Genomic DNA, 12,537 nt, shown 5'->3' with positions numbered 1-12,537 from the left:
AAGCTGTTGCGGAGGGCATATTCCACTTCTGGTTGTGGCAAGCTACACTTTTTCACAGCTGAAAACAAAACACAAACTTTTGATTCCTTTTCACCTTGAAAGGGATGCAATGACCTAGTGCTTAAGTCAATAGTGAAGGCTCTGAGAAGAAACATAGGAGGTAACTTCTGCCAGAGCAAAATTGCACAGCGCTCAGAGCTTCATGCACTGCATATAGCTGCACAAGTGTGAAATGAAAGAAGAGCAGGCAATGGTATCCCTGAGGTTCTCCAGAGAAAGCTCACTACAGAGTCATGCAGCTACCAAGATAATACTATTGGAACTGACAAGAAAAATATTGCTTATCAGGAGCTGTTTTCACATTCACTAGAAAGCATTTTTTTGCAGAATTACACAGATCAACTCTTGCAGTCAGTCACTACACTAACTCCACAGAAAGAGAGGGAAAAAAAACCACTCTGAAGAACTGAAATTCAGGTTTCAGACTAACACCACTCAGCACTTTTAAAATCTGAAAAGATATCTGCAATCTCTGACCGAAATATTGTACATACTTACTGAACAATGCCAGGCATCTTGCTAACACCACAGGTGCCCTCTTTTGGGCAGCACTGCCAAGAAAGCAATGCTTACAGGAGATGCAGCTTGATAGTTTTACACTAGTTGCTTCAGTGAAGAGAGGCAAGACGTTCTTACACTTTGATAGCCAGCCCAAGGCACAATCCCTTCACAGTTGCAAGGCTGTTCCTATTTTCAGATCAAAGACAGAAAATGTAAGTGAGCAGCCACCAGCAGGGACGAGGTGTTCACGGGCTTCACTGGAAGGCTCTGGTGTCTCTCAGATTAGCAGACCTTTTTACAATTAACTGACTTCTGTCACTAGGACTTCTGCCTACCCTGCCAAAAACACCCCTTGGGAAGCTACTTATTTTTCTTGACTGCCAGTGAACACATCTGAAATAAAATCAGCTACTTGACGTAAACCTTTTGCTCCCTGCACACCTACCTTCAGCCGCAGTCCTGCAGGAAGGAGCTGACAACGGAGACCCAGCTCAGCTTCCCTTAGAGCTAACCAGAAGGAGCCAGGCTACAGCTTCCCAACTTAGGGTCTCACTGGGAGCCCTGCCCTTTGTCCCCAGCGAGCTGCCTTCTCCTGAAGAGGAGCTGCTCCTTCAGAAAGAGCGCCCGGGGTCACTCAGACAGGGCTTAGACAGCCACCACCCACAGCACCCTCTACACATAGGCACACCAGCAGCACGTGCCATGGAAAACCAAAGGCCTGCTGTTAAATTCCCATTTGCTGCTTCAACCTCTGCGGTCAGGGAACGGTGTCAGGACCACCACACAGCTGTCAGGGTACAGCTGGGCCGGCAACCGAAGCTCAGGGCTTCATCCAGCAGGACTGCACATGACGCATGCTGAAAGCGTCCCAGCTTCCACCATTACGTCTCTAACGCCTAAGACAAGCCTGAGGAGGCCATTTTGGAAGGAGGACATCCACAAGGAGTTTCTGTGACTTTGTTTCTCAAGTTTCACCTGAGGTGAACTAGCTAGCAGGGGTGCTGCTGTGGAAAGGCACCATCCCTCGTTCCACGTGAAGCTCAAATTGTCACATTAAATCACCACTTCGATTACACGATTTCCCACACAACTGCTTAACACAACAGCTCTCTAGCACTGCTTTGCCACAGCGCACTGCAGCACAACACAAGAAAGCAAAAGCCAGTCTCCTACTTCGGAAATCATACCTTTCATGCCTGCCTCCTCAAATAACATACAAGCAAGAACCAACAAAATCAGACTCAATTCGTTTAAGAGAACCCGAGTTACCACAGCTGCTTTCAAACAAGGGCGAGTTGTTTGTTTTGAAACAAGGGGTGCACACATCAGATATGTTCCCAATTTTAGTAAAGTTCCCTTCAGGATTGCATTGAAATGCTGAATACAGGTTAAAAACAGTAATTATAAATACGCGGGGTTTAAGTGAGACTTTCAGACCCCAAATCAATGAGCAAACAGTTTAACAACAAAAACATCGCTGCTGTTTTCAAACATGTAAGTGCTCTCTGTTCCTAAACAAGTCTGTTTTCACTGAACTTCTCAAAACAAAGGGACAGCTCTGAAGGCAGTTACAAGGTAAGAGTAAGATTTAGGGGATGTTTTTAGCAGGAGCTGAATGTCAACTTGAAAGGAAAATTAGTATTAAGTTTCTTAGAGTGCGTGTTTGGGATGAACCAAAATCCACAAAATAAAAGGCCAAACACTGCTAACCCATGCAGCAGTTTTGAAAACAGTTTCTCTCTCTAAATGCATCCTTTAAAAAAAAAAAAAGGCAATTTTTCTTCTTCAATCCTGCTTGAGCCATTTAAAAGATACAAAAACACATTTCAGGACTAAGATCGATCTAAAACAGGCCTTAGAGACTAACTATTTAAATGGTGACCATACCAAGGTGCATTGTGTTGTAGACTGGCTGTAAAAGACTGCTAGACAGGCAGAAAGTGTTAATGAAATACTGTGAAAGACGTGGCAGGCGAGTTAGATACCAACATGGCCCACTTCTACGCAACTCGTATAACCACTAATATGTTGGAGTCCTATGTTTTCAGGTGAATTATGGACTGTGCTGCATGCAAGGTAACTACTTATTCCCCATAACCCTCACCTGCTACTTGAGTTTTTCTAGATGTCGACTGCAGGTTCCTGTACTGAAGAAGAAAAAAGGATGAAAGCCCAATCTGGAGGCAACACCAGTGACAAGTGCAGCTTCTCACTGCCTTAAGAATGCTACAACAGCAGTTTGGCTGCCACCTGAAGTTACCCAGCCACAGGCTCCCAGTGACAAGTGCCATCTTAAATCGAATACAATCGTATTTTGACAACTGATCTTCTGGGGAGGCCATGAATATTTCCTGCTTGGGGACTTCTTGAGGGAAAACGTGTGATTGCTCTTACATTTCCTAGACAAGCGGGATAGAGGGCTTGTCTACACCACATGGGCCGCACTGAGTTGTTCAGCTTGTAGTGCACTCCATCCACAAAGCACTTCATTGCACACGACAGATCATCACCAACCTCTGGAAGTTAATGTTTGTAGAGGCAAAAGGAATTCAGCCATGGTCAACCAATAATCACAATGGTCTGGTAGCAACCAGAACCACTCACCACATCCCCAGGCCCTCAAGCAGTTGATTCTCTTCATCTGTCATTTCACTAACTGAATAATTACATATCTCAGAAGTCACTCTTTGCATTCTTTCCTTGTTCCAGGGACGTTTGTATACTAATAGGTCCTTGTGCCAGTGGCTCAGAAGCTGTGACTAGCATATGGATACCATGATACAACCGTGAGGTGTCCAATTTTTAGTTCTAATTCAAGACACCTTGTTTTGCCCATAGGTATGGAAGACGTGAATTTCCAGTCCAGGAAAAGCATTCAAAGGTCGTAATTCCAACTTGCTCTCATGCTAGAATAGAGGGAGGCTCAACAAAATGCAAGGGTGCAGAGAAACGCCAAATCCCACAAGTACTTTAAAGGAGTTGACTGCATCTTTGCCAATCACACGAACGCTGCACTGCAGATTTGTGCAGACCCTGGCCTACTGCTTTTAACGTTGCACCAGCTGTGGACGTCTGGTTGCATCTCAAAGCATTTCAAAGCCAGCCTTACCCGCAGACATCACTGTCCAGGTGTTAACAGCACTGTTTTGCTAGCAGCACAGTTTCCCAGATTACCTGTACTACTGTGAGCAGGTTTTTAAAGCACTATGCACCCACAACTCTGTCACACTAATGGCTCAAGGTATGCACAGCCGAAACCTCCTGAAACGCCAACCTTTCTCCACTAAGCTTCTGTACGAACGCTGGGCACCAGCTCCTGAGACAGCCTGCACATGCACAGCCTTCTCAAACATACAGAGCCAGCAAAGGGATGAAGAAATCTATTGTGAGCAGGATAGAACGGAGTCAGGCAACCTATCATTTCAAATTATTTGGCATTGTGCATCTTTCTGAAGAGCATAAAGCCCGCTCTCCCTCCCCTACTCCAGGAACTAGACTAAAAACGCAAATACCTGAAACCATGTTTCACACAGTAAATCTCACCCAAAGTGCTGGAGCCTAGCTGCTCACTAGTGCATTTTTGGGGCCCAGATGGATATCTGTTTCCCGGACTAGCAGTGGGGCCTCCCAACAGCATCGCTGCCTTTTCAAGGAATACAGGCCCGTGCTCCTGTTAGTTTTCCTAGACTCACACACAGTTGAGCTTCATTATTTGAAAATACATTTATATCCACATAATTTTACTAAGTAACAGTAGAACTCCTATGCAAAAATATAACTGTCCCAGTTGCAAGGTAGAGTACCTTTTATTTATAGCAAACAACAGATGTCCATACCAAACATCTGAAGAAAATCTGGACATTGCATTGATTCTTGGAGGGGCTGTAAATAACTGAGATCATAGACGTTTTCTGGGCATAGTTCCAAGATGGCACTACTGTTTCTGTTCAAACCCAAAGTGTATTTATTACACTTGAATCCCAAGAGTTTCTGTTTTTATTATGGGTAGGCATATGGGATTCCAGGCCAACTCTGCGTTCCACGAGGCAGTCTTATTTGATATCGTGAGAACATGTAGCTTTTGTCCTTGAGCCACATCTTTCAGCCTCTGGGATTGTTTCCCATCAGCATTTCCCCACCTCATCTTTGTGGCTCGCAACTTTCCTACTTGAGGCTTGGTTGCTTTCCTGCCTAAGTAATCAGACAGTTCCAGGATTGCCTACAGATTAGATAAACTGACTCTGAGTTCTCATGGACCCAAGTTACTTCATGAAGCAGCTTTGTGTATTTGCAGAGAACTCAGCTGATGGCAATAATACAGTATCTCAAAGGAGCCAAAGTGACATTTCCTTACCTTCAAGGGAACTACTGCAACAAGCCAGCGAATCCATACGCCACACCTTCTTCTAGCTTGCTGTGATCTCCTAGTATTCACTGGAGTCAAATTCCTTAAATAGCGAGTTCGAAGTCTGACACATAGCAGCACACAGCTCTATAAGAACCACAAGATATGCCAATACCCTGCACTTAGCATTTCTAGAACACCATGAGGCAATAAGCTGTTACAGAGAAATCTGAAACTTGTGGAGTGCTTAATTATGAATTTTAATTTTAGATCAAGAGATGCTAAAAACTGAACTGGTGCCTTGACAGAGTTCTAATAAAAGGCAGTATCACCCCCCTTTAGATCTCTGTCTCCTTTAAATAAGAGAATTAACTCAATTAATCCAGACTAATCTTGCAATGAGACACTTGTTCTCTTGCTGTTCACATAGGGACCAACAGCAGGTTGAATTCCACTTGATTTCCTCTAAACGCACATACTCACCCCTTTGTTGGATAATTATATTCATATAATATATTCATATACATATTTCAGAAAGGCAAGCATGGGGCTCAACACTGAATTTTAACACTGGTTATCCCCTTGTCCCAAATGGGATAGAACTAACAAAAATCCTTGCAGAAGACAGCAAAATTTTCATGCAAGTATTAGCTTCTGTCTACATGGATACTGTTGGAACTGTCAGCAAAACTGTGTGATATTTGTGAAGTGATAAGGATACAAGCCCTATACAGGTGTCCTGAATACACCCACCCCCTTCAACACACACCATCAGCTGCCCCAAGAGGATTCCCTCCTGATAGACCAAACAGCCAGCGGGACCTGGCTTCCAGAGGGCTCCACTTCAGCTAAAAAGCATCTGCCACTTGGCAAGCTGCAAATGAAAGCCTTGGAGAGCTTTGCCAACCAGGGCATCCTGCGTCACCCACTTCTTAACCCCACGTGAACATCCACACAAAGAATCTAAATTTTCCAGGCAACACCTAGGAGCAGCCAGTACCAACAAACCCATCTCCTCTGTCTCCACCCAACTGGGAGTGCACACGAGAAGAGGCCTTCAGGCATGGGCTATGAAAAACAAGACCAACCGTAACACCCAACTGCTCTTAGTTCAGCAACTTACCCCAGCAAGACCACTGAGCTTCATGAGTTCTGAACAGAAACTAGATCTGCTCATGAGTAACAAGGGTTTTCCATCTGCCATCGGGTTTTCCATGCTTCAGTTTTGATCAGAGTATTTCTTTGAGACAAAATCTGCCAGTGGACTTCATTCAAAAAGGTGACAGAGCAGCACAGACCTTAACCATCACAATTTGGGTAACAAGCAACTTACCTACATCTTTTGTGATCTTTTCTGCTTTGTAAGTTAAACACATTTTTCTTGTAAAATCACCAGAATTTTCAGAGAAGTAGCTTCATGCAAAAAACTTCAGATGACAAAAACACACAAATTCTTCAAACGCATGGGACAGTACGTATCATTCATTTTTGATGCACACCAGAAGCTTTGCAACTTACAGCCAGACTTGCATAAACAACTCTAAGGTACAGTCCTACCCAAAAAAACATAGCACAGATTTCCATCACGTGACATGGCAAATACCTGGTTCTCTAAGAGAACTTAAAAAAGGCTGGTATTGCAAACTGCTCAATGTAACAACTCCAGAGCTTACCTACTTTCTCAGTGACTTTGGAAAAATAGTATTGAAATATATTTAGTATTTTTTTCGGCTGTCACTTGTGCATGGATGATGCTATTTTTACTTCTATAAGCATCCTTTAAATACTGCAAAAGCAACCGAAGTCAGGCTCAAGTTCTCTCTTCTAATGATTAAAAAAAGTTTAACATTCACCAATCAGTAATTGATTGTAAAATCTGAATAGCATGTAACATTAATTTTACTGAGCATCATATTTCAGTGCTCCAGTATTCACAGTGCATCTGCTTTTATGAGAAAACCATAAATATAGAAATTAGCTTTATATCTTCTGCCAAGATTTAAATCATAATTCCCATAGGGCAGCGCCTTTAATGATATGAAGGCATTGTTTCACCAGACTCATTCAGTCACAAAAGTAAAACCAAATCCTACGGATCAGCTGAAGACATTTACTCACTATCTTTTAAGTCTGTATTAGTTCCACAGGTCTGCCACAGCTTTGCTGATCCCTCCTCAGAAAAAAAGTTGGCTGGTGTTGCCTCTTGTGAAGAGAGGAGTTTGCAAACAGTCCATCCTGACAGAACTACTAAACAGAGGACACTACTGGGATAAAAAGGGTTGAAACCATCATCATTTAGCACCTACCGGTCATCCTACAGTGTAAGTATTATGCTTAGACTTCAAGAAATTATCTACATTCAGAAACTGCAGACTTTGAAGGAAAGCCTCTAGTTTCTTGACATGTTCAAACAAGAACTCTTTGGATATCCTCCTCCTACACAATCAAAGCAGAAAATAAGAATTTATTTTAAAAATCAGCACTTCCTTCTATTCCAAAGTGAAGGACCCATTGCAAATACGAAAACATCAAACTCCTCCTGCAGTTTTACAACCGAGAGACAACAAACAGGACAGGAGGGAGACAGGGAGTGCTGCACTTGACAGCCCCCCAGCCAACTTCAGGAGGCGGCAGCGTGCAGAGGTTTGCCTGCCCTCACCTCTGCAGGTGACCTTAGAGCTACACAATTAAGAGAAACCCGAAGAGATAGAGCCCTGTGCCAGCCAGGAGCAGAGCTGGGATACTGCATAACCTCCCTCCCTCCCACCCACAGGTGCCTGCTCGCTGGCTGCCTGTCTTCTGCCAGCAAGCACAGTCGTGCTTCCCAAACAGTTACTCCCTATCAGCCCAGATAAGCTGTAGGCAGAAGAAAACTTGCCAGGGACAGGCCAAAATACACAAGTGAAGAGAACTGAGCTGCAAACAGGAGCCATGGACCTGTGCCTGCTGCTGTTTCGCCTCTGAGGAGGATGGAAGGGAACATTTATACGGCAGCAGAGCCTTGCACCAGCTTGCAAGCCTAGAGCAATGCAGAGGCACGGCACGGACCCAGCCAGTGGACGTCTTCAGCAATAGTTTCAATTATCTATGCTGACCTGTGCCAGATGAACCAGCACTCTTCTAAGGTAACAATGGAGGATGCTCAGCATCCAGCTGAGCTCTGCATTTTGTTGTCCCGTCACAAGAGCAGGTCCAGACGAGGGCCATGAGGATGATGGAAGGGCTGGAGCACCTCTCCTATGAAGACACGCTGATAGAGCTGGGGTTGTTCAGCCTGGAGAAGGGAAGGCTCCAGGGAGACCTTATAGTGGCCTTCCAGTACCTAAAGGGGCCTACAGGAAAGCTGGGGAGGGACTCTTTGTCAGGGAGTGGAGTGATAGCACAAGACTTTCAACTAAAAGAGGGTAGATTTAGAGTAGGCATCAGGAAGAAATCCTTCACTGTGAGGGTGGTGAGGCCCTGGCACAGGCTGCCCAGAGAAGCTGTGGATGCCCCATCCCTGGAGGTGCTCAAGGCCAGGCTGGATGGGGCCTTGAGCAGCCTGGTCTGGTGGGAGGTGTCCCTGCCCGTGGCAGGGGGCTGGAACTAGGGGATCTTTAAGGTCCCTTCCAACCCAAACCATTCTGTGACGCTATGTCTAACCGTCCTTTCAACACCTGCCTGTGATCAATGCTGTTACACTTGCCCACAGCGTTTGAGAACCAGGGAATAACTTAAAATCCACATGGGCAGACACAGAAGGGACAGGGAACTGCATTCAAGAAAAGTTAAGAAGGAAACCAAGGAACAACACTCCCTCATTGTTTTATGCTCCTTCTCTACCCTCCACCTGTCCAAACTGGCATCAGGCCCAAACACACTAAGGTGAGCTATGAACATGTCTTGTGGCCCTTCAAAACATTCAAATTACTTTGTTAAAATAATTTATTTGCCCTACTCAGCTATGACAGAGAAGAACCAGAAATGCAGTAAGTGTTAAGAGAAACCTCGCCACTCCTTCCCCTTCCCGAGCCTTTAACTATTTCCTCCTGTTAAGAGCACAGCTCAACCATTTCCCCCCCGCAACAGTAAGCTTAACTTAACCAAGGGTATTATAAAGCCCTGTTGAAAAGCCCCACCATCCAGTCTGAGAGTACTTAAGGCTGAAACGCCACAACCAAAGCTTCAGGGCAGAACCTGTCCTGTTGGAAGCACGTAAAAGAGCCCCCAGCTGAAAACGTAGTACAGTCAGACAGGCGCAGTCTCCCACCTCATCACTGCTGGTACAGGAGATACCCTTAAGGGTAAAGGAGGAAGGCCTTGAGTACACAGCACTAGTCTTACAGCTGGCCACTCGGCCCCAAACCTGCATTTCACAGAAGAAAATGCAGGAAAAAACTCGTTACTCATGAGCAAGTGTGGGTTCTGTATGCACCAGAGAACTTGCGAAGCTCAGTGATCTTACTTGGGAAACTTTTTGGCAGAAGGAAAATCCATGCTCAGAGAGTGAAGAGCCATATCTGGTCGTCAGCCAGTAACTCCCCCACCTCCTGGCTTTGCTGTGGGCGAGGGAGGGAAAAGCAGAAGCTGAAAAAGAAAAAACAGCCTAAATCCATGACTTTCAAGAGCCCTTGCTGCCCGCGAACAATGTGGTCAAACAGGGCTATCCTGGGTGCCCTTCTTTTCCCCAAACAGCAGCCCTCTGCAAGCACAGGTGCAACGCCTGCTCCAGACTGCACTAAGTTCCCAAGTACTGCAAAACACCTGCTAAGAGCACTGCTGTCCACACTTTCTCAAAACAAGCCAATTCAAACACCTCTGACTGAAGCTCAGGGCGAGCCTACCGTCTGCATGCATTTTTCATTACAGCTTCCACAGGTATCACAGGTTGAATGCCATGGTTTTAAAGCCAGCTGAATTATCCCTTGCCAATTTTAGTCTGCATGGCTAGATTTTATCATTTACTTGAAACAAACTTATCAGGATTTGGTGGTTTTCTTCCACTGTCTTTTCTAAGTAGATCAGCACGTGTAGCTTTTATGCTATACATCTTGCAGTTAAGTATCTGGATGATTTTTATGGATTCCATATTTAAAAAGTAATAAAGACAGAAGTAGAACATTAACACTTTATCAAGCAAGAATGCATTTTTAAGTTGTCCATAGGATGATTATTTTGAGAGATTTCCCTGATCCATGTGAAATCTGACAACTGTGCTCCTTCTGCAGTATTAAACTCCATGCAGTTACTTACAGTTTACAACGCTGTACTGCACTGGCACCTCTGAACTTTGAATACAAAGCCTGCTTTCTTCATTTCTTGTCCCAAGAGCAAGGAAAACAAGCTGATGCAACAGAAAGGTAATGCTACTTTCTGCCACATCTGCCTACTGTCACAAATACAAGTCCGATTACATGCAGTATGCCCTCACATAACGAAACCAAGCTAATAGGAAAACAACGTCAGAAAGTACTGCAGAGTTGTTCTTCCCGAACGACAAGCACCTCGCACGTGCGTTCGTTCACCGGCACGTTTAACTGAACATCCTTCAGTTAAACCGGTCCATTCCGAGAGTCAAAACGCTAGGTAGAAAACCTGAAGATACGGGGGCCCATACCATGAAATAACAGTAACATATGTCCACTGTGGTTCATTTCAGAGGAAAGTTGGCAAGGAGTTAAGGCTCATCCTTGACTGCCGAATCCTCAGACATTATAGCATAATGCGAGTGCTGGGAAATCAAAAGGAAAACTTACTTAATAAAGACTCCTTTTTTCTTATTACATTAACTTCTTACAGTTCCTGGAGAGGCATACGTCTTTGATACAGACACGTGAAAAGAAAGATGAAAAAGAAACAAAAAAGAGGAAATGCATACATGCAGCAGCAGCACAGGAATTAATGTACGATCAGCCATCCATTTAGGCAACATCCTACCTGAAAGTAATTGCGAAAGATGCTCCAACAAAGGAACTGTCCTGGCAGAAAGCAGTTACAGCAACAGCAGCACTGAACGATACCATACCTTGGGATCTCAATATATTAAGACTAAGGTTAGTGGCATCGGTCGCTGTATTTAAACACTTAAAATAAAGAAGCCCGACAGGGAGGAGAAGGAAGTTTAGAACTAACAGCATGATCCTCTCGGGACAAAGCGCAGGTAGGAGCACCTGGCTAACCTCTGTTAGCATCCAAAGCATTAAGCCATCTTCATCACCACTACACGCTTCCTACCCTAACCTTTTCTTTGCTGCTATGGGAAGTACACCCATAAACGTGGTGCTTCTCTAAACTCTGTGTTTCCCACAGATGCTTTATGGATGAGAAGTGTCTCAGGCTTCATCACAGACCTTATGCAGAGCAGTGCTTCGCCTCGGTAATGGTCCGTAGTGGCCTGGCTGGCTGTAGCAGGGAAAACAACTCCTCCAACACTGCTCGATAAGAGTAACTCCTCCAAAACAGCCTGCTTAGAGCATGAGCGAAAGCAGTAGGATTTGCATGCTAAGAGCGGGTTATTTCCACAGCTGTTGACACAGGTTCACGCTTCGCATTATTCATCCCTCTCAATTCCCTGAAAGCCTCAATTCTCAAGTCACAAACTGCCGCAACTTGGCCAGTCGGCGGGCAGAGAGCAAGAGACCTGCCCCGAAACTCCCTAAAGACAACAAAAACTTGTTTTATGGAGGCTCCCAGATCCACACTGCGGTCACTGAGAGCGCCTCCAGCGCTGTAAGCGCCCCCAGCGCCCCCCGCCTTACAGCCCCCAGGCAATTTTGGGGCCGGCGAGCAACTCGCCCCAAACTTTGCGCCCACCCGGGGGCCGCTCCCCACCGCGGCTGTCAGCCGCCCCTCGGCACCCAGGGGACCCCCGCGGCCCCCCGGCTCTCCCCTGCAGCCGGGGGCCGGGCAGGGCGCCCCCCCCCCATACCCCGACTCACCTGGGGGCAGCTGCAGGTTGGCCGGCAGCTGGATGGTGGCGGCGGGCGGCCCCTTGGGAGCCACCGCCGGCCGCGGAGCCCCCCCGGCGGCCACCCGCAGCAGCGGGGGCCCCGCGGGCGGCGGGGCGGAGGGCGCCGGGCCGCCGGGCGCCTTGGAGGAGGCGGCGGCGGCGCTGCCCCGGGAGGGAGCCGGGGAGCCGGCCGCGGTGCTCGCCGCCTGCTCCGGGTGCCCGGCGGGCACGAGCCCTACGGGGGCGGCCGCCGGGGCGCTCATGGAGGAGGAGGAGGCGGCGACGGGGCGCGGGAGAGCGGGGGCGGCCGCGTCGCGTAGAGCCCCGCGGCGCCCCGCAGCATCGCGGGCGGGCGGCGCTCAGGCGCTGCCCCGGCGGCGGGCACACATGGCCGGTCCGGTCACCCCGCCGCTGCCGGCGGCGGCTCGGGCGGCGCACACGTGGGCCCGGCCTCCCCTGCCGGCGGCGGGAGGGAAGGAGGGGACGGCGAGGGAAGGAAGGCGGGCGGAGGGCGGAGGGCGGGCCCGGGCCGCCCAGCTCGCCCTACTGCGGCGGCGCCCGCCCCGGGCCGGCCCCGCCGCCCCTCGCAGCCCCGCGGCCGGCCGGCGCGGCGGGGTTGTGTCAGGGAGGCGAGGCGTGCCCGTCCCCGCCGCGGTGGGGTGTCGGCGTGACCTTGGGCCGGTTTCAGTGGGGTTCGCAGCCG

The 12,537-nt window shown here is 47.6% G+C and overlaps 1 protein-coding gene across 3 annotated transcripts in view; it reads right to left on the bottom strand.

Moving 5' to 3' along the window:
* Positions 1-12,271, bottom strand: part of TAF4B (TATA-box binding protein associated factor 4b) — a 70,872-nt gene extending 58,601 nt beyond the window's left edge. Inside the window, exon 1 of one of the 3 annotated variants that reach the window (XM_066992880.1) lies at positions 11,824-12,271. In XM_066992880.1, the coding sequence (XP_066848981.1) occupies positions 11,824-12,097 (274 nt within the window). In that variant the 5' untranslated portion in view covers positions 12,098-12,271. The remainder of the gene's footprint in view (positions 1-11,823) is intronic. The other 2 variants (XM_066992881.1, XM_066992882.1) reach the window with 2 other exon arrangements.
* Positions 12,272-12,537: the final 266 nt, after the last annotated feature.

The sequence above is a fragment of the Anser cygnoides genome, chromosome 2 (genome assembly GCF_040182565.1).
Source record: "Anser cygnoides isolate HZ-2024a breed goose chromosome 2, Taihu_goose_T2T_genome, whole genome shotgun sequence".
NCBI lineage: Eukaryota > Metazoa > Chordata > Aves > Anseriformes > Anatidae > Anser > Anser cygnoides.
Note: the sequence above shows the minus strand (reverse complement) of the source record. Positions and strands in the feature narration are given on the sequence as shown.